Below are 21,329 nucleotides of genomic sequence, written 5' to 3'. Positions count from 1 at the left end.
GGAGTTCCACCAAAACGACAAGTTTTTGTTTCACGGCTGGCCCCTGACCTCACATCTAATGATGTAATTGCTTTTATTCAAAGCAAAATAAAAGCCGTGGGTTTAAAGGTGGAGAAATTTAACATTTCTTATGCCAGGGAGATAGCCTCGTTTAAGATAAGCATACCCCCAACTCAATTTGACACCATTTGCTCCGCCAAATTTTGGCCGGAGCATTTGGTAGTGAAGGAGTTTAAGGCTAAGAAGAAGAATAGGCCCCCATATCCCTTCCAAATCTTTCCAGTGTGCCACCCTCCTCTTCCTCAACTTCCCGTCTTGCTTCCACCTTTCCAAAAAACTAACTTCTCTGTTAGTAACCTATCAGAATGTAAGAGGCTTGCGTAGTAAGCTCAGCATTCTTTTCCGGGATAGTGTTGCATTTGCTTCCCACGTTATTGTGTTTACTGAAACCTGGTTAAAGCCGGACATTCTAAGTTCCGAGGTTTTGGCAGGTCGGTACACAACTTTTAGAAAGGACCGTTCGTCTCGACGTGCAGGGGGGGTTCTAATTGCAGAGGACTCTTACTTCACGTCAGAACACTTCACAGTCCAAGTTCAACAGGAACTGGAATTCCTGTGTGTAAAACTGATTCTTCCCGCTTTCGCTATATTCATTACTTGCTCGTATATCCCACCTTCTTCGGATATCTCAATTTATGAGCAGCACTTGTCCGCTTTAACCGCTGTTTCTTCCTCGATATCTGATAAAGATCGTATGATAGTTCTTGGTGACTTCAACTTGCCAGGAACTGTTTGGTCTTCGGTAAACGAGTCTAGTATCCTAGTGCCCATGACGACATGACTTTGTTGACGGCTTGCTTGACCTGTCCCTGTCTCAAGTCAATCATGTGAAAAATTCCTTGGGTCGATTGCTTGATCTATGCTTTGTTTCGGATCCGACCATAGTGTTAACCCGAGCCCTTCCGCTCACTATACCTGAAGACGCCTACCACCCTACTTTCGAGGTGTCGCTATATATAGGACCAACTGTATTGGATAGGTCGAGTAGACTACCTGAACGTGTCCGCTGCTTTCGTAAAGCAGAGTTTGCGAAGCTTAATAACCTCATTAGGGATTTTGATTGGTCCGCTTTGTACTTGTGCACTGATGTCACAAAAGGCACAAACATTTTTACAATGCTCTTGGCACATATTTGGATTTTTGGGTCCCGCTTTCTTGTCCGATTAGATCTGGAAAGCCCCCTTGGTTTACCAAAGAGTTATCCAGTCTAAAAAACTTAAAATCAAGACTCAAAAAAAATTTCAAGAAGTGGGCTCCCCTACTTCTCACTCTAGTTATGTAATAGCTCGGACAAACTTTTCAGTTCTTAATGCTAAATGTTATAAGAACTACCTATCTCGTTGCAGGATACGTTTTTCTCAGGACCCTAAACAGTTTTACTGCTTCGTAAACAGTAAGCGTAGAACTTCCGCACACCCATCCTCGCTATCATTTTGTAATACGTCGGCAAATAATGATCAGGCAATTGCCGATCTTTTTGCCCAGTTTTCCAAACCACCTATTCTGATCTTCGACTAGTTAAGCCGGTGTTTTCACCGGGTCCAGACGAGGTTCCAGGTTGTGTACTCAGGTACTGCGCCGAGGCTCTGTGTGGACCTTTGCTTAAACTATTCACCCTGTCCATTGATTCCTCTTGCTTTCCCCCAATCTGGAAGGAATCGTTAATAATTCCTCCCCATAAAAAGGTAGCAAGTCTGATGCAAAACATTATAGAGGTATAGCAAAGTTATCCGCTATTCCCAAAATGTTTGAGAAGTCACTTATATCTCCAACTCAGCATGGATTTATAAGGCGGCGATCAACCACCACGAACTTGTTAGAGTTTACCTCTTTCATTATTAAAGGCTTTCAAGGTAACTTACAGACGGATGTTATTTACACCGACTTTAGTAAAGCATTCGACCCTGTCAACCATTCCCTTTTAGCACATAAACTTGACCTTTTAGGGTTTCCGCCCAACCTCCTGAGATGGATTTCTAGCTATCTTTGTTCTAGGTCTCAAAAAGTCCTCTTCAAAAACTCCCTCTCTTTACCAGTAAAGGTTTCTTCGGGAGTACCACAGGGCAGCCATCTAGGCCCCTTACTCTTCACACTCTTTATTAATGACTTGCCTTCAGTATTAACATACTCTCGAGTACTTATGCATGCGGATGATGTTAAACTCTGTGTCCAGTACAAGGACATTTCATTTCATTCTCGCTTGCAATCCGATCTCAATAGCTTTCAGTCATGGTATTGTGCAGACTTGTTACACCTTAATGCCTCGAAATGCCAAGTTATGACATTTCATCGTTCTAGCCCTTTGTTGGCTCCCTACACCCTATTTGGTGGTTCTCTTGAGATAATTACCCTGGTGCATGATCTGGGTGTTATGTTAGACCCCAAGTTAAAGTTTTCCGAACACATTTCTACCCATGGTAAATAAGGCCATGGGAGTGCTTGGGTTTATAAAGAGGTGGTCAAAGGAATTTGACGACCCCTACATAACAAAGACTCTCTATACCTCGCTTGTTCGTCCGATCATAGAATACGGCTCCTGTGTATGGTGCCCTCAGTACAAAGTACACCAGGACCGTATAGAATCAGTACAGAATAACTTTTTAGTCTTTTCTCTGCGGGGCCTTAACTGGGATGCAGGTGTAAGACTCCCATCTTACTCTAGTAGACTACTATTAGTAAACCTCCCATCCTTAGTTAACCGTAGAAAAATGCTTTGTGTGATATTTATGCACAACTTGATCAGGGGTGACTAAAAATTTTATACCGTTGTTCCTTCCACTTTGTAGATCGAATTATTTCTTGCATGAACCGTTTAGGGTCTTATGCTCGGATTATAATTCCCTCTACCATATTATATCCGCCACTAATTCTCTTCCTCTTATTAAATTACTAATCCTTACACACCTTTCTATTAATTAGTAACTGTAGTGGTATTTGTATTTTGATTGCATGCTTAGTTTCTTAGTAAGTTTAGTGCTAATTTTCCTCGAATGTTAGTCTAATAGCTATCTTTCTTGCATGTTTGCGTTCGGTGCGGCTACGCACCGCTCGACATGCGGCAGCGCCCCTCGGTCGGTTGGGCGGGAGGAGGGCTGCGTTTTGCCTGGGATCCGCGCGTAACAGCCTTCTGCTGGTTTCACACGGGCCACTTGACGGCGCAGTAACTGCATCGCCTCTTGAAAGATGCAGTCATTGCATGTCAACGTCCAGATTTACTGTACCAAATCAGACCCAAATTGAGGTAGCAGTGGCAGAAAATATAAAAAAAAAAAAATTATCTCTATCCTCCAATCAAATAAATGTAACTAAACCCATGGTTTTTTTTTTTACAAATAGATTTTATTCCGTCGTGTCAAGTGTATGCTGACAACATACAGATTTTCCAAATAGAATTGCATTATCTCAAACAGCGCAACACAAAACAACACTGCCACGCCGATCTTAGACGGAACCTGCTCCACGTTGGTCAACAGCTTATTTGTCCTTGCTGTCGCCCTTGCCACCACGAATCCTACCGGTACGACGGGCAGCAATGAGACCGACCTTGCGACCAGCAGATGTGCCTCGCTTGACAGTGGAAGCCTTACCAATGTGCTGATGGTTACCACCACCGTGGGGATGCTCCACAGGGTTCATGGCAACACCACGCACCTTAGGCCAGCTGTTTCGCTTCACCTTGTACTTGTGGTAGGCACGACCGGCCTTCAGGATGGGCTTGTCGATACGACCGCCGCCGGCGACGATTCCAACCATGGCGCGGTTGGCAGAGGGCACAACCTTCTTGGCGCCCGAGGGCAGCTTGACACGGGTCTTCTTGGTGTCGGGGTTGTGGGCAATCACGGTGGCGTAGTTGCCAGAGGTGCGGGCGAGACGGCCACGGTCACCAGTTTTCTCCTCCAAGTTGCAGATGATGGTACCCTCGGGCATCTGACTCAGGGGCATCACGTTGCCGATCTGCAGGGTAGCCTTGCGGCCGCAGTACACGAACTGGCCCGTGTGCATGCCCTCGGGAGCGATGAACAACTCCTTGCGGATCTTGTAGCGGTAGGGGTCACGGAAATGAACGACAGCCAAGGGAGCGCCACGACCGGGATCGTGCACGATGTCCTAAGACCACAAAATGACATATATTTAATATACAGCCAATGTCTGACATCTGAAGAACTTACCTTGACAACACCTCGGATGTAGCCGGAGCGCTCGGCGAAGTCCAGAGACCTGAGTTTGGCGGCTCCCTTGCGCTTCTTGACGTGCGCCTTGAAGACGGAACCAGCTCCCTTACGTTGTGCACGAATAACGCGACCCATTTCTGTAAACGAAAACAAAAAAAAAAAAAATGAACACATTCATCACAACACTCTGGGCTGCCATGTCCGCCGCAATTTAAAGCTCGCCCATCGCAACATTCTATTAAATATTGTATGCGTTGGCCAGTGCCAGGCTTTTCGTTGCACTTTTGTTTATTATCATGTTAGGATGTTGCGATATTTGGGAAAAATTGCACGATTAACATTTCCACAGTACGCTACGTACCGAATCTCGGGTAGAAAAGAAAAGAAAGAGTGGAAGATAAACGCAAATGTCAAAATGACAGCTAGCGCAGCCAACTTCGTGAGTTTTCCGCGCGTTAACAGCACGCTGTTAAGGGCACAGGAGGTGCTGTTAAGAGTACAGAGTGTTGATATGGATTGTGCTATCGAGGAACTGACACCACCAGCGATCTGCTGTCGCGACTTATCGAAGCACTGCCATCTCAATTGCGGGACAAAACAAAGTAAGTAGGCCGTTTTGAAGACCGGCGGCGCCCTTTGCCACAGCTGTGGCCCCGCACTGCCTCGGCCCCCAGTCCACCACGGAGGCGCTCTACGCAGACTGTTCATCAACAAGTAAGTGGCACAAGAATAAATCGGGCAAAAAATTTCAAAGCATCGAATTTCCGACTACAGAGCAGATCATCGCTGAAACTGAGCTACCGGCAACACCATCGTCCTAAAGCCAGTCGAGCAGTCAATGCGGTGCCTAGTTTCCGTGGAGCCAGCGCTGCCCTGGCCAATCACACAGATGTCGACAAGGTAGCCTTCACCGGATCAACGGATGTAGAAAGCCTCTGTAGAAGCCTCTGCTTCAACATGGGCCAGTGCTGCTATGCCGGCTCTCGCACCTAGAAGAGGACCGTGGGCACTGCCTTGGATCTGAACACCGAGCAGGGTCCCCAGGTCAATCCGGAGCAGATGGATAAGATCCTTGGAATGATCCAGCAGGGCAAGCAGCAGGGCGCCAAGCTGGTGGCCGGTGGTAGCCGTCCCGAAGGACTTCCCGGCCCCTTTGTCCAGCCAACGGTGTGGACAATCTGGACTAGGCCAACTAAATTTTCAGTGGCCTGCGTGCCGGCACTACAATGCCCTGACTGCCCAGGCTCCTTTCGGACAATACAACAACATAGTTGAACAAAAAATTCCTCGCCAATCTGGTACGGTGGCAAGAAGCAGAATCGTCCTAGAAGATAAGGGCGGAATGTGTTTCTCATTAGACGGAATTCCTCATTCAGTAATCCGACTCTATAATGCAATAAAACATCCACAGAGCATCCTGCTGCCACTTTAGGCAATCATTTTTATAGCGTTCCCCGCCTTTCCGGCGATCATTCGTCATTCTTTCCCAACCAAACATTTATATCTTAAACTCACTAAAAACATTACGTTTCTCCAATCATTCGCAGTCCAAGTTTCGTTGAGTTTGGACCACTTTCTGGATCAAAGTGCCAAAAGTGGGCCACATTTCACTGTCCGCGACTGTTCGATGGATAAGCGCGCACTATTTGAATTGAGAATTCCTCCGAGACAAGACACCAACTAATTTGGATTTCCTTGTATAAATAAATAATCAAATAAAATCACGTTTGATATAGTTTTTTTTTCCTTTTAATTTTGAGATTATATATATATAATAATTAGATTTACATTCATTTCTGTATCATTTTACTTGTTTTATTTTAGAAATAAAGTAAGCATTTATTACTAATTCTTTTATTCATTTCATTTGCTTTTCTGTTGTTGATTTTTAGATTTGCATTTTAGTGCAGCATTGTTTTCCATTTCGTTTTGATGAACATTATTAAATACGGGGTAATAGGGGAATACAAATACAACAAAAAAAAATATTTTAAATATAATATTTCATAATGAGACGCGGGTTGTCCTACGTTCCGATTCCTTTGCTGTGTGGTGGAGGAATCGAGGGTGGGAGAGAGGGAGGGAGGAGGGAGAATTTAAAAACAAACAACACAAAAACTAGACTCCATCTAATTTGACATATTTGAAAAGAATGTAATCCATTCATTGTGTGGGAAATTCAGAAGAGTTCTATACACATTTGGCATATGTATGTACTATGTAGAGATATATTGCATCGTGACCACTTTTGATATTGAAGCTTGTTAAAAACACAAAGGAAATGCACACACAGTACAACAAGCGGAGATTGTTTGTTAATGGGTTTGTTTTTTATCATTTGTTAACATGCTACGATTTATAGAATTTTGGTTTAATTTATGCTTCTCGTCTGCTACTCGACTCGATTCGATTAGATTCGATACGATTTGATTCGTTTCAAATTTGTTTCTTGTTTTTCTCTTTTTCATTGCTCTGTATAAAAGTTCAGTAAAAAAATGCAGCTTAACTAGGTTCTCGTTTTGTAATTCCCTCCAATTCGTTTGCTATAAGGTTAGTGCTCTCCTTATAAACGTCATGGTGCATCCGTACTTCCGTCTCTTTCATTTCCATTTCCATTAATTATGCATCAAATGTTGTAAGCATTGTTTTGTTTGTGTTGCTTTCGGCTTTATTTTACATTAAATCAGTTATAATTGTTCCGGCTTCTGCTTAAAAACATTCTTTCTGCTTCGCTTCTGCTTCTGCTCTCGCTCTAATATTATTTAATTTTTTTACTTTGTTTTTATCACTTAGTTTTTACAATGGCGTTTTATTTTGCTTTGCTTTGCTTTGTTTTATTTTGTTTTGTTCTCCATAAAAATGAGCATACAGACAATTCAATTTATGTATAAATTTCCCTCTGCTTTCCACACTAACATATGTAATCGTCATCTCATCATCAGAAACGCACAAATAAATTCTATTTGATAATACCAAGAACAAAAACTAATTGCATATATTTATTCATTTATATATATGTATATATATATATATATACGTTGGTTTTCCATTGCAAAAATTCGATATACATATGTGTATTTTCGGTTGCTGCGTTGCCTGTTTTTTTTTGTTTTTTTTTTCAACTTAAGTTTAACTTGAAAGCGAAATCATACGCGAAACGACATTTGAAATGGATTTGAATCGTGTGTGTGTGTGCTGATTGTGATTGTGTGTGTGTGGTGATCCATCTGGATCTGGATAATGGATGCTGCTATCCACACCATCTGTGGGGGGTTCAGGGTTCAACTACGTAACGCCAATATACATACATCATCGAAAGGATATAGATCGTTGACTTCTGTGTTCCGTTCCGTTCTGTTCTGTTCTGACGAAAAAACCTCTGCGAGTGAGCTTGACATTTTCGTTTCTAAATATTAAATAGATTATTTTAATATATATATAGGCTCGCGTCGCACTCCGCGTCCGAGTGGATCGAGTTTTCTTAGCACATTTACTAATTGAAACGTTGTCGTGGTGAATTTTCATAAGCACAAGTTCATGATTGTTTGTGTGGTGTGGTGTGTTGTGGTGTGGTTTGGTGAATGTTGGTTTTCGAATTGTGTCTCTCGTCTGTATAGGATATTATCATCATCATCTCATTTCACTTAACTTTTATGCACTAATTATCTTCGTTATGTGTGTGTGGGTGTGGGCTGGGGTTGGGGTGTGTATGTTCTCTTTAGATATTTTGTTGGTTTTGTTGTAAAATAAGAAGAAAATGTTTTATGCATTGCTGGTTGAGCAAATCGATCGCTTCTTTTGGGGCTGCGGTTGGGGTTGGGTCGATCGATGGCTGCCAAGATCATCAGAGCAGAGCAGAGCGCTTTACCAATTGGCCATGCCCGGCTTGTTGAGCGTCATAAAGTAGATTTGACACGATGAAGCACCTTTGGCACTGCTGAAGAATACTTTGTCGTTGCGCTCGCAAAGGAATTTCAAGCGCTGCGCCTTCTTGTGCATAAACACACCATCCAAATGGCCGCTCTCAACGGAACGTATCTGCAATTGCAATTGAAGGCAAAAGAACAGTGTATCCAATTATAAACCATTCAGATGTGGACACTCACCTCTATTGCTTTGTTGCCCCAGCCCATGATTTGTCCAGTGCCAATGTATGCCACTGAGGTGGGCATCTCTCCCCACTGCAAAAACAAAAGAGGGGAAATTAAATGTTGGCTAGAACCAAAGCGGGTGATGGGGCAATGGGCATCGCTTAGCGGGTACTTGCCTGGAGGACAATGTTCTTGGAAACACGACCCACAGTGTTCACATAGACACCTTCATTGTCGTAGCACAGCAGCAGTTGCATCCCATTGGAGTTCGGAAGCGCCACAATACAATGCGGAATGATTGCACCCTGAGTCTGAGAGTAATTGGTTAATTCACGGGTGAGTAATGTCGTCTCCCACCCACGTGGGGTTCGAGCTTACATGTTTGGGAAGATATATGTCGTATACTTCAGCTGAGTCCAAATCAACCGCATGGAAACCCTCGGCCGAGCCATAAATCACCTTCAGTCTCGACTGATCTTCAATTGTGAGATCGACCAAAAGCGGGCGATGTTCCAATTCACCAAAATTCTACGAAAAATCAACCAAAATTTGTATACTTATTCAAAACAAAACTCAAAGAAGAGAGACCCCTCTTTGCAGCGACGACCTACCTTAAATGCCATAAATTTGTGATATGGTTTGGGAGCCCATGCATATATTTCAATAGAGTCTTTTAATGCAATCACTAGGAACTTAATCCTTTCGTATTTGACAATCTTAAAATGTACAGCACCTTGTAGATCACCCACATTAATCCAGCCATTGCGACGCTCCACTTGCTATTCGATTAAAGAACACACACAAGCATTAAAGTACACACTCAAGTGGAAATATATTCGGTTGGGCTCACATCGGAGAGTCCATCGGTGCGCAAGATTTTCGACTTGAGCCAGGACAAGTAGTAGACACGCACGCGATTCTTCTTGCCGGATATGGTAACCAATATGTTTTGACCCTCTAGCACTTCCATTTGCTGGAAGCGGCGTCTTGAGATGAGTTGATAGACCTGCAAGCAGAAAAGCAAACCAAATGATCATCGAATCTCGGTTTGGATTTGGATTTCGATTTGGATTTTCAGATGGTCTTACCTTCCCCTGGCCGGAACGATCGAGCAGCATCAGGCCATTCTCTGTGCCAATCAGCAAATTGACGCCCCATAGCGCCGCACAGAGTATCTCCGAATTGAAGCGCTTCTTATACTTACGGATCTCGGGCGTATCGTTGGCCGCCTCGTGGGAGGTGGGCGTCACATTGACATTCACGTGCGACTCACGACGCGACGGGCCGGAGCCGCCGGCCCCGAAACCGAAGGTAAGGAAACTGCGTTGTTTCTGTTGCAGCGCGTACGCGTGCGTTGGCAAGTTGGCGGCGTTCGAGGAGGCCGATAACGGGGCATTCGATGGATGTGGTGGATGGTGGATGTTCGCAGAGGAGGAAGAAGCAGATTTGTGCAATAAATTAGTAATACTGCTGGTGGAACGCGTCTTACTGATCGAATTCTTTGGCGAGTTCTGTCGCGAATTCGACGAGGACGAGGCGAGCGATATCGTCGACTGTGGCGAATTATTGCTGCTGTTGCTAATAATCACGCCACCGACGACGCTACCACCCCCAAGGCCGATGCCGAGGCCGGGGACGAGGCCGTGGCCACCGACGGCTCCGTTGCCGCTGCTAGCGATAAACGATTTCGATGGCGTGGAATGCACGGATGAACTGATGGCCGCTTGATACTGCATGAAATATCGATAAACGATTTTCGATTCAATTCGATTCGATTCGATTCGATTAGCGATTATTTGTTTATATTGATTGATTTTTGATTTGTTTTTTGGTTTTTGTTTTTTATTGGTAATTATACAGAGAAAAAGAAAAATAGAAAAAGTGCAAAGAAAAAATTACAATTAGTCTGGAGATGTAAAAACAAAAGGAATAAAGTTTATTAAATAAATTACAACATGCTTTAGGGGATGGTTGGGGATGGTCGGGGGTGTGTAGAGTCTGTAGAGTGTGCATTACAAGGGCGTGGGGGTGTTTCGTGTGGGTTAGGGATGCTTAAACTAACGAATAATTGAAACTATAGCCAAAAAGAGAACTCTCATTCATTCTTGTTAAAAGTTTGTAGAAACGTGGAAATGTTAAATAATATTGGTAAAAATTGATATGTGTTTAGTCTTTCCCCAGAGGCCGAATATTATATATGTTGTGTGTGTGTATGCGTGTGTGTGTGTGTGCGCGTGTGAATAAGTATTCGAATTCAAATTCCAATCTTTTGGGTTACATTTTCGCCTGCAGATGTGGGTGTATGGCAAGATGGAATATGGGATATGTGTATGGAGATCTGTTAGCACTCGACTGGCACAAAGGAATATACAATAAAAAGAGATGGAATGGTCTATTGTATGTACAGAGAGAGTGAGTGAGTGAGAGAGGGAGAGACAGCGAGGAGCAACTGGAGGTGAAATCGAAACTGAAAGGCATTCCTGCAGTGCAGATACACAAGTGTTTGGGGATTTTTGCCCTTTTGCCATTTGAAAGAACTTATAAGATACACATACGGCGGCGGGAGGGGGGGGGCACGGTGTGAAAATGAGTTTGAAAATCGTTGGAGAAATATACAACACAAAAGGTGGTTTCTTGATTTGTTTGGTAGCAAGAAATGTTTGGGAGTAAAGAGAGTAAAATTATACAAAAGAAGAGTATTTTTTGTTGTTGGTGGGAGAGCTTGTTTTTGGTATTTGGTATTTTTTAGGGGATTTTTGGTTTTTGTTTTGTTTTTATTCATAAATACTTACTATTGTAATGTTTTGTTTGTTTGGTATTTGATTGGTAATTGATTTGTAATTGGTTAGAATATATCGTAGTGGCCATCAGCTCAAACGTTGCGGAAAGACAAAGCACAATTAAGAAGAAGAAATTTGTTTAAACGTTCGTTGTGTGTGTGGTTTTTTTTCTTTTTTTTTCTCTTTTTTTTAATTTTGGGGTTAAAGAAATTCTTTTTTTTTTGTGGGTTTAATTTTGATTTTACTCATGCTTCATGCAAATATATACTTTTCTAAAATTGTCGACCAATTGTCACTGTTTTGCACTCTCTTCGTAATGAAACTTTGCTCCCACGTATTTATGTATATAGTACTATCCCAGATAAATGGTATTGTATGTTCTCTTCCTTTGATTTCTGGTTTGGGTTCGGGTTCGGGTTTGGGATTAGTCACATACGTATGTACTTTCTGGGTGGAGGTGGAGGTTAGAGTTACGTTTTAGGATCACAAAATGATAACAATTAATGGGTGGGGGGGAAGGGGGAGGGGGAATACTGAACAAAATACATATGTATACTCGTAAATCGCCGCTTTGTGGCGGCAGGTTAGTAGGCAATCGCACCACTGTACGGTACGGATTCAGAGATCCCTCAGTGATTTATTTGGAAGTCGGAATTTTCGATAGTGGAACACTGATGATTCCTTATCTAATCGGAAGACTTTGAGGACAAACACAATGCGAATGACTCGATTTGGCGAGGAACAGACAGCGATATTGAGACAAGTAATAAGTAAGGCAAGGACTCTCAAAGGTTACGAACGAAAACACACAAAAAACAAAAAAAAAAAGTACAACGAGGTGGTAGTAGAACACACAAAAGTAAAAGTATATGATGTTTATAGCCCATACATATAGTATATAGTATATGGTTATGGTTATGGCTGTGACTCTGGCTGTGACTGTGGCTGGCATTACTCACCTCCTCACTGGATGATTTATCATGGCGTGGCGGTGTGGCCGGCGATGCCTGGCTAAGCAGATCGGGCAGTACGCTGCTGGTGCGGGTTCCGGGTGTACCCAAAACGCTGCCATCGGCTCCACCCACTCCGCTGCTTCCACCGCCGCCGCCGCCGCCGCTGCTGCTTCCTCCGCCGCCAACTCCGCGATTCTGAATGGGACAGAAAGATGCAACAAGAAACAGTTTAGTACAGTGCAAGAGTAACGTACTTTGGAGCGAGGTTCGGATAGAAGTTGAAAATTAAATCAGGTAGTGGGAGAATAGATAGTGGGAGGATAGATAGATAAACAGATAGATAGATACAGTTGGAGGAGGAACGAACAGATATAAACAACAAATGAATCAAAAACAAAAAAAAAAACAAACGTGGAACGTAGCAGAACAAAATAAATGAATGCCAATGAGAGAAGAGACACTGAAGGTCGCCTAAATGGATATGTGGATCGATCCCCTGTTTCTACAAAAGCCCCAATGGATATACAGATATATGTATATAGTAGTCGAACGGAGAGAGTGTGTGTGTGTGTGTGTATGTGTGTGGGAGGTGGGGTGGGTGTGTGCGTGTAATATCCATTTACTATATAGAAGAGCTTACAATCTAAAAAAACATATAGTAGGCATCTATCTCTCTCTCTCTCACTCTCTCTCGTATGGTTTCAAAATTGTTTTAAAGCTAGACATGTAAAGCACTTAAACTATCACACGTGGACGCAAATGGTGGTGGAGAGGGGGGGTGGAGGCAGCAACACATTCCTCGCGGCACTCCAGCAGGCAAACGTTGCTCAACAAGTTGCAAGAACAATTCCAGGATTGGGGGCTTTATACATTTTAACATTTCTTAATTAGCTCTCCATTCGTTAACCAAACTCTTCAATTGATTTTTCTAGTTTCGTCTTTGCACAGAAAAGCTTTAAAACAATTTTGGGTAGCATTAGGCAAAGTAGAACATGATGATACAGAGAGCACAGCAGCAGAGCACGATAAGTTACATGGTTAGGACTGGGGCAGTGATACTACTCGATATGTGTACGTGTTATCTGTAAAACTAGCTATAATCAAGGGTTAAAGAACTCATGGAAGTGGCCCCTAAGTAGCGCCCAGAGGTGAGGAGTCTAGTGATGGGTTCCTCTACGTTTCTGCTGGTGTTTTTCTTGGCCATTCTAGGAAATCTCTAAATTTATAGCTGTGCAAAACTAAACCCAATCGAATCGAATTTTAAGCCCTTTAAGCCTTTCAATCCACCCCTACTAAAACTGAGGACTTCCGGTTCTACTTAATAGTTTTATCAAAGATTCGAAGTAGATTTAGGTATAGAAAAAGCTTCAACCTCTGCTCTACAAGTCTACCAGTCTACGGGTCTACGGGTCTACGAGTACGGGTCTGTTTAATGGATCACATCTCATTAGCATTCGATAATTTTGCCTCTTGTGTGTGTGTGTTTTTGCGACTAGAGTTATTTACATTTGTTTTTGGTGTTAGAAAGCAATCGATTTGCGTTTGTTAGTTGCACATTAGCCCGGCCCAAAAACGCTTAGTATTAGAGATTAGCGACTTAATTACGGCTCCGCTCTTGGGGGATGTAGCTTAGATCTTACAAATGAAAAATGCAATAAAAAATATGTAAATCCCAAAGGTAAATCAAACAGAAACCAAAACATGCTCAGGCAATGAAAAGATACGGATAAGTACAATATGAAACAATATGTGAGCACACCAAACGAATATACAAGTTATATTTTATACTTTTGAACTGTGTACACCCCTTGCAGAGGGTTTTGGGAAAGGTGTTTTGACTGGCTGCAAGTCTAGGGTCACGCGTCGTGCAGCAGCAATTCTCGGCCGGCAGGTGGACCCTCCTTAAGCTTGGATACCCCTTGCAGAGGGTTTGAGGAAAGCGACTTTGATAGACTGCTAGTCGAGGGTAGCGCGTCGTGCAGCAGCACTTCTCGGCCGGCAGGTGGACTGTGCTTGAACTGGGATACCCCTTGCAGAGGGTTTTGGGAAAGGAACTTTGATAGACTGCAAGTCTAGGGATGCAGTCATTGCATGTCACTGTCCAGGAGGAAAATTCCAGTATGAAATACGAGCGAGTAAGCTCAAGCCATCTACGTCCGTCCCGTCCCGTCCCAGAAAGTGCCTCTAATTTGAGGTTAAGTTGCTGGCTGCCAAGGCATTGAGCTTGAGCTTCCCAAGGTAGAAGCAACTATCGGTCCAACATCCTGTTTTGATGAGGGAAAACTTCCAGGAAAACCCCCAAAAAGCGACAGTAAATATGAAAAATGTGAATCTGCAAGGGTACAGGTACAGTCTGTTCCAGGTTCTTTCGCGATGGTTTCCCACAGAATTGTCCATCAGTTTTCATTATCAACAGATGCGTTTTTGTGTGCGTGTGTGGGTGTTTGGGTGGTGTTATTTACGAGTTGCGAGGCTGTTAGTCTGCAAATGTTATTAACAATACGAGCGAATGCCAGCGGAGTCGCCATGTGCCTGGTGGTGTGGTGTGGTGAGTTGTGGTGTGGTGTGTTTGGTGAGTATGGGAGAAAGCGAGCGATGGTAAATTTTAACATTTTTGTTGCTTTTTTTTGGTTTGGTTTGGTTTACGTTTACATTTCTGGCGCCAAGACAAAACACAATTGGAATGGAAGAACGACATATGCTTTTGGTTTTTTTTTTCTTTTCTTTTCTTTTTTTGTGATGTTTGTTTGCCTCTTCTGAAGGTTGATTGTTGGAGTTTGTTGTTTGTTTGTTTGTGCGAGCTGAGAACGTTTACCTGCTGCTGCTGTTGCTGCTGCTGCTGCGCCTGCTGCTGCTGCTGTTGTTGCTGCTGCTGTTGCTGCTGGTGGGCTCGAGAGGCAGCATTCTGCAACACAATGACGGATTCAGTCTTTTCGCGACGCGGACGCAAGAAATCAAGATTCGCCCAACTCGATTTAGTGGCAGGAGTTCCTGCTCCCGACTTGGCAGCCACTGCTCCTGCTCCTGCTCCTGCTGCTGCTGGAGAGGTGGTCTTGCTCTTGCTGCTGCCACTGGCTGTGGCTGTGGTTGTGGCTGTGGCACTGTTACTGGTGTTGTAAATGCTGTTCCTTTGGTACATGGCACTGGCTCTCTGGCTAGCTTGGACAATTTGCAGCTGTATTGTGGAGGCTGCGCGGCCGCTGTTGCTGTGGCTGTTGCTGCTGTTGCTGTTGTTGCTGTGGTTGCTGCTGGTGGTGCCGCTCAGCACTGCAGAGTGGCGTTTGTTTAGCGGAAAGAAGTCCGAGTTCTCACGCCGAAAGCCGCGCACAAAATTCGACTCTACTCGTTTGTGCTGCGACTTCGAAGTGTTGCTGCTGCTGCTGCTGCTTGCGGCTCCAGCGGCAGCTCCCTTTTCTTTGGCAATACTTGTGGCACCCGCGCCTGCGCCTGCGCCTGTGCCCTTTAGCGGCTGATAGCCCCTGGGCACTGGCCTGGTGATGGCCTCCGCCACACTGGCCCTCTGCAGCTTCGTCTCCACCTTGAGCGTGCTCTGCTGCGAGCTGCGACTGAGGCTGGCCGTCGTTGTGGGGCTGCCACTGCTTCCGCTGCCACTGCCACTGCCACTTCCGCCGGTGGCTCTGCCACTGACACGTCCTGCTGCAGCTCCAGCTCCCGCTCCAGCTCCACTGTTGGCTCCGGTCTTCGGAAAGAATCGATCAAAGTCCCAGTCCCTGAGAAGATTTGCCTCCTCCCTTCGTGGCACGACGACAGCGGATGATGTCCTTAGCAGGGGGTTTATATTCTGTTCCGAGGTTGTGTGTGTCGTGTTTGAGTGTGTGTGTGTGTGTGTGTGTGTGTGTGTGTGGATCGGGGATTGGGGGTTGTTTCGGGTAGGAGTAGTAGTAGTTGTTGTTGGTTGTTGTTGTTGTTGTTGTGAGTAGCAGCGCAAGAGAAGAATTTGTGTGTTAGGTTTACTTTTTGTTTTAGGTTTTTTACTTTGTTGGTTGTTGTTTTTGTTCTTGCAGTCTCTGTTGCATACTTAGAGGCGACTCTAAAGGACGAAGGGTGGGGGTGGGGGTGGGGGTGGGGTTGGGAGTGGGGAGGGGTAGGAGTAGGAGGAGATTCTATGCCCCACCACAACAGCATGTAACATTTTTCATGAATTCTCCTTCGCGAATGGAGCCATCTTTTTCTTCGCTCCATACAGATCGGATCGGATCGGATCGTATATAGATATATGGCATCGTACAGTATATATAGATATGTTTATGCAAGTGTATGTGTGAGTGTGTTGTATCTGTGTGAGATTTTGAATTTTTCGCTTTCTTCGTTGGGGTGCAATAATACGGTTTTTTTTTCTCTCTATATATACAACATTCGATTGGGTTCGATCGGTGTGGAACATTCTATACGCACCAGTGCATATTTGTATATATGTATATGGATATATAGATATAGATACAGATACATGTGCATTTCATAGATGCAAACAGCACACACATCTTTTGCTCAATCGATAAATAAACACGGAATAAACATAAGAGAAATATTTTGTACAAAACACACGAAAATAACTAAATTTTGGTTTTCTTCAAAAGAATAATTCACGAAAAAGATTTCACACTGTTTTTTCTTCTTCTTCTTTTTTTACTCAAAATAAATATATGGAAAATTAATAATAAAATTAAATATATATATTATTTCCGATCAAAATTTAGTAGGTCAAAGGATATATGGATATATATATGTAAATATGGTAGGTATAAATTTTAAGCTAAATCTTGAATGAAAAAAAAATAAATCAAAACTGTTTTCTTTTCGTCTAAAAAGAAAGAAACCGCAACCGCAAAAGTCGAAAAAAAAGAAACAACTTAGATTTATATTACGCTTAATTGATTGATTGATTGTTGGATTGGATTGGATTGGATTAGATTGATTGATTGATTGGTTCCTTTAACCCTACAAAAGCTATAGTTTACAATTTGTACAATCGGTGGGCGGGGCGGGGCGGGGCCTGGTCTATACGCATTCTGATCACTGATTTGATCCCCCGGATATTGGTTTTTTCATCTCATTTTCATCATCGTTTAAAATCAATACGAACAAAAACTAAAAACTAAACTAAATCGAAGGAAACGTACTCCTCATATATACGGATCGTATCGATCGTATAGATCGTATCGATCGTATATATGTCGAAATAAAGAGCATAGAGTATAGATCGGAATCGACTGAACTTGGATGCTTCTGTGAGTACTTACGCGCTTCATGATCAGCGTGCGATCTCCTGCCTGATCGTCGTCATCGGGCGTGGGGGGCAGTGGCCGGTTGGGCGGCCCTCCGCTGCCGTGGCTGCCAAGGGGCGTTGTCGTGTTGCCGTCCTCGGAGACGGGTCCCAGACCAGGCCTATATGAAAATTCGGGTCTGAACAAAACGCAAAAACCAAACGAAAAACAGAACAAAAAAGGGGCGGCAAATCGTTTTGTTGATGAATGGAAATGATTGGGAATCGGGAATCGGGAATAAGAGTTGGATTTTGGAAGGATTTCGTGTGAGTTTATATAGGATTTCAATGGGTTGTCAGATGGGATTTTGTAGGGGTTCGGAGTGGGTATTTTGGGGTGTAAAATGATTTGTTTAAACGAGTGAGAGACAAGAATGTTGTGAAGTTTGGGTTAGTATTCAGAGAGAGAGAGAGATGATTGATGCGTGATCTACTTTTACTTTTTTTTTCACGCCCCCTTCTTTGTGCGTGTGTGTGTGTGGGTGGTACTTACAGCGGCTTGGGCGGATCGCTGGCCAACAGAGTGCCATCGTTCCTGGCCCGATCGTTCGGCTCATCCGGCTCGCTGTCCGAGTCGCTGCTGTCCAACGGATCCAGCGGATTCACGGGCTGTCCCAGATGATTGTTCGACTGCTGCTGTGGCAGCACGGCGGCCGGCTTCGATGCCCCCGAGGCGGACCCGGAGCCCCGATTGTTGCGCGGCGGCGCCTCCGGCTGGGCCGCCTGCTGCTGGGCCCCTCCTGCACCGGCCCCGGCTGCCCCTCCGGCTGATGCTGCTGCTGCTGTCTGTGGCTGCGGCTGTTGGGAGGAGACCACGCCCAATTCATTTAATTGTGCTGCTAACACATCCAAATGATCCTACAGTTTTTTTATATAGTACATTTTTCGGTTTTCCGTTTTTTGTTTTTGAGGATTTTCGTGTGTGTGTGTGTGTCGTGTGTGTGTGTGTTGGTGTGTGTGTATAGATTCCACATAATACCACAGTTTTTCGTTTGGGGGAATGGGGGAACGAGATATAATTGAGAATTAGATTGGTTTTCCTTCAAGATAGAGCTCCTTCTTATAGATACAGATACAGAAACGTTGCAGAAACGAGCATTCGATGCAGATTACAGAACAGAACAGTTTGTGGGTTAGAGATTACATTACAGAGAAGGCTTTAGGGCATCTCCAGAAACAGAGAGCTTCGATTAGATGCGGGAAAGTCAGTGCCAGGCACAGGATTCACAGGAGTTAGTGGAGGCTCTATTCAAGAGTTAGTTTGAAGTTTTAGGCTCCAATTCGGATTCGGATTCGGTTCAAAAACTGGTATTAGTGGCACGTGCAAAAGTGTTTTTTTGGTAGGGGTTGGGATGGTTTTTGGGGGTAGTTGCGGGTGGGCACCCCCCTGAATGGGGGCTTGGGATTACAATCGTTATTCATTATTCACTATTCATATGAAGTGCATTGTAGAACGACTTTCGAGAGCGGGGATCTTTAGTAGATCCCCCCCACAGGATCGCTTCAATGCACTTCACACAGCAATGGAAATGTACACTATAAATAGGAAAATGGAAAATGCAAGCGAACGGAAAGAGAAGCAAAAACAGAACAGAAGAACAAATGCAACAGGCGGCGGCTCGTGGATGGCCTTCCTCGACTGCAAATCGCTGGACAGACATACCTCAGGTCTCCTTGGTGGTAACTGTTGTTGTTGTTGTTGTTTGGTGTGTGTTTCGTGTAGGAAAATCATACGACGTGGTGGTGGTGGTGGTGGTGGGGGGGTTACGCATGAGTCATAAATCATAAATCGATGGATATTCATTGATATATATATAAAGATATATACGGATATACAGATTGTTTGTATGTAGGCGCACAAAATACATGAAAATAAAAGAAGAATACGAAATTGGGGGATTACTTATGAGCGTAACATAAAATCGAATCGACACTACTTCTGAATGCGGGTGGGGGAGTGGGGGGGGACACACAACAACATTACGATGACGGGGGGTGGGGCGATATATGTACTTGTACTCTTTCGCAAAAGGCGAGAGAGGAAGAGCTCTAGAGCTCTGGAGTCATTGCTCTGCAAAGACCTTCCTTCCTCCCCAGAGAGGGGATTCTGCTTCTGCTTTTGTTATCAGCAGCCTAGCCTCCCGTTCAGAGTATTCCCTGCGTTAATCTCCTTCTACCGATACGCACCGATGGCTTGAAGTTATTCTGCGAGTTTCGCTGCTGCTGCTGGGGCGTCTGACCCGCTGGCTGATCGCCGCCGCCTCCTCCTCCTCCGCCGCCGCCGCACTTCGGGGTCGGTGGCAATGGCCGATTGGCATGCGGTGGATCTGGCACCACAATCAGACGCTGTGGTATTTGTGGGCGTGCCGGCGGACCTGGTTCCTCGATCTGCTGGCGCTGTAGAACCAAGAGAGAGCATACACACGGGTTAGGGCGATTCTACTGGAAGGATAGCGAGCGATCCAACTCCTACCGATGGCGGTTTCTGCTGTCGATTCGCCTGCGGCTGCTGCGCCTGTGCCTGCTGCTGTGCCTGCTGTTGTTGCTGCTGTTGGGCGGCTGCCGCCGCCTGCGCCTGGGCCTGTTGCGCTGCAAATGCGGCTGCTGCATGCGCCTCTGCTGCTGCCGCCGCGGCGGCCGCCTGCCGCTGCTGCTGCTGGTGCAGCTGCGCCTGGGCGGCGGCATGGTCGGCCGCTGCCTGGGCGTGGGCATGGGCCATCAGCTGGTGGTGCTGCTGCTGCTCGGCCGCGATACGACCCTCCTGGATCTGCTGGAAGTTGCGGCGCAAAGTGTCGCCGCCGGGGGCCTGGACAATGGAGCTATGCTCGCCCGCCAGCTGCGGCTCATCGTCGTCGTTGTCGCTGCCCGAGTAGCGGTAGTCCTCGCGCTCCTTCTCCTGCTTGCGCTTCTTGCAGCGATCGATGTGGTCCTTCAGCTGGATGCGCACCTGCCGGTCCGTGGGCTGGTCCTTGATGAAGCCATGCTTCAGCAGATTCTCGGTATAAGGCCGCTGATGGTAGTCCTTGACTGAAAGTGCAAATGAATTAGTAGAGAGTCCACAGTCCTCCAGTCGGGGGGGAGGACGATGACTCACCCAACACCGTGTCAATGAATCCGTGGAATTTCTTGGACCATTTCTTCGATTTGAGGCGCGGCGGCGAGTTGCGGGGAATCAAGAAGAGGGCCCGCATCGGATGGAGATCGCACAGCGGCGGCTGTGACTCAGCCATCTCCAAGGCAGTGATCCCGAGCGACCACAGGTCCGATCGGTTGTCGTATGTGGCATCGGGATTCTCGTCGCAGGCAATGACCTCCGGCGCCATCCAGTAGGGAGTACCTGTGCGCAGAGACAGAGAGAGAGAGAGAGAGAGAGACGCGTTTAGCAGGCGGTAATCTCCAGAGAGACGCCATAGATGACTCACCAATGAACGTGTTCCTCCTGCCTATCGTGCGGTCCAGCTGCGCGGAGACTCCAAAGTCGACCAGCTTCACCTCCGCATTGTCTGTGAGCAGGACATTCTGGCCCTTGATGTCCCGATGGATGACTTTGTTCGAGTGCAAGTAGCTCAGGCCGCGCAGGATCTCGCGGCAGATGTAGGCGATCCACTCCTCCTTGAGGCTCTGGCCCTTGGTGGACTTCACCAGGTCCGTCACGGAGCCGGCGCCGCAGTACTCCATCACCAGCCAGAGCTGGTCGTCCTTGCCGGGCGGACTCTTCTTGATGAACGCCCCGTAGTAGGTGGCAATGTTGCGATGATTTGAGTATTTCTTCAACACATTGATCTCCAGCTTGATCTCCTCCTCCTCGTCCTCGGTGACGTCCATCACCTTTATGGCAGCCAATTGTCCAGTCTTTGTGTGACGGCCCTGCAGGCGGCAAAACAGATGCGGGAAATGTTTAATCTTTCGGCTTTCGGGGGGGGTGCGAGGGGGTCAAAGATCGAGGTCGAATGTGTGGGGCATGGCATGGGCTTTTATTTGTTGTTTTT

General features: G+C 45.4%; 2 protein-coding genes and 1 long non-coding RNA gene across 18 annotated transcripts in view; 1 reads left to right on the top strand and 2 right to left on the bottom strand.

The window, feature by feature from the left end:
* Positions 1-3,377: 3,377 nt before the first annotated feature.
* RpL8 (ribosomal protein L8) lies at positions 3,378-4,716 on the bottom strand. Its single transcript, XM_001354258.4, has 3 exons — positions 4,594-4,716; positions 4,230-4,369; positions 3,378-4,167 (listed from the first exon to the last, which is right to left on the bottom strand). Exons 2-3 carry the CDS (start codon positions 4,365-4,367, stop codon positions 3,535-3,537), a joined length of 771 nt encoding a protein of 256 aa, XP_001354294.1. The 5' UTR covers positions 4,368-4,369; positions 4,594-4,716; the 3' UTR covers positions 3,378-3,534.
* Positions 4,717-4,794: 78 nt separating this feature from the next.
* LOC26532748 (uncharacterized) lies at positions 4,795-5,953 on the top strand. The gene is made up of 2 exons (XR_004470603.1): positions 4,795-4,946; positions 5,007-5,953. It is a non-coding gene; the product is annotated as an uncharacterized lncRNA (long non-coding RNA).
* Positions 5,954-6,863: 910 nt separating this feature from the next.
* The window catches only part of msn (serine/threonine-protein kinase msn), a 35,814-nt gene continuing 21,348 nt past the window's right edge, over positions 6,864-21,329 (bottom strand). For 3 of the 16 annotated variants that reach the window (XM_033384892.1, XM_033384894.1, XM_033384895.1), the window contains exons 4-19: positions 20,763-21,207; positions 20,435-20,677; positions 19,814-20,367; positions 19,528-19,737; positions 19,004-19,024; positions 17,834-18,198; positions 17,318-17,480; positions 14,872-15,858; positions 12,063-12,251; positions 9,412-10,053; positions 9,174-9,329; positions 8,935-9,102; positions 8,702-8,851; positions 8,500-8,634; positions 8,339-8,413; positions 6,864-8,270 (exon numbers count right to left, since the gene is read on the bottom strand). In XM_033384892.1, the coding sequence (XP_033240783.1) occupies positions 8,097-8,270; positions 8,339-8,413; positions 8,500-8,634; positions 8,702-8,851; positions 8,935-9,102; positions 9,174-9,329; positions 9,412-10,053; positions 12,063-12,251; positions 14,872-15,858; positions 17,318-17,480; positions 17,834-18,198; positions 19,004-19,024; positions 19,528-19,737; positions 19,814-20,367; positions 20,435-20,677; positions 20,763-21,207 (4,677 nt within the window). In that variant the 3' untranslated portion in view covers positions 6,864-8,096. Of the gene's footprint in view, positions 8,271-8,338; positions 8,414-8,499; positions 8,635-8,701; positions 8,852-8,934; positions 9,103-9,173; positions 9,330-9,411; positions 10,054-11,115; positions 11,551-12,062; positions 12,252-14,871; positions 15,859-17,317; positions 17,481-17,833; positions 18,199-19,003; positions 19,025-19,527; positions 19,738-19,813; positions 20,368-20,434; positions 20,678-20,762; positions 21,208-21,329 lie in introns of those variants that run through there. The other 13 variants (XM_033384896.1, XM_033384901.1, XM_033384902.1 and 10 more) reach the window with 13 other exon arrangements.

This window comes from Drosophila pseudoobscura, chromosome X (genome assembly GCF_009870125.1).
Source record: "Drosophila pseudoobscura strain MV-25-SWS-2005 chromosome X, UCI_Dpse_MV25, whole genome shotgun sequence".
In the NCBI taxonomy this organism is placed as follows: domain Eukaryota; kingdom Metazoa; phylum Arthropoda; class Insecta; order Diptera; family Drosophilidae; genus Drosophila; species Drosophila pseudoobscura.
The sequence above is the reverse complement of the archived record's forward strand: the minus strand, read 5'-3'. Positions and strand labels throughout refer to the sequence as shown.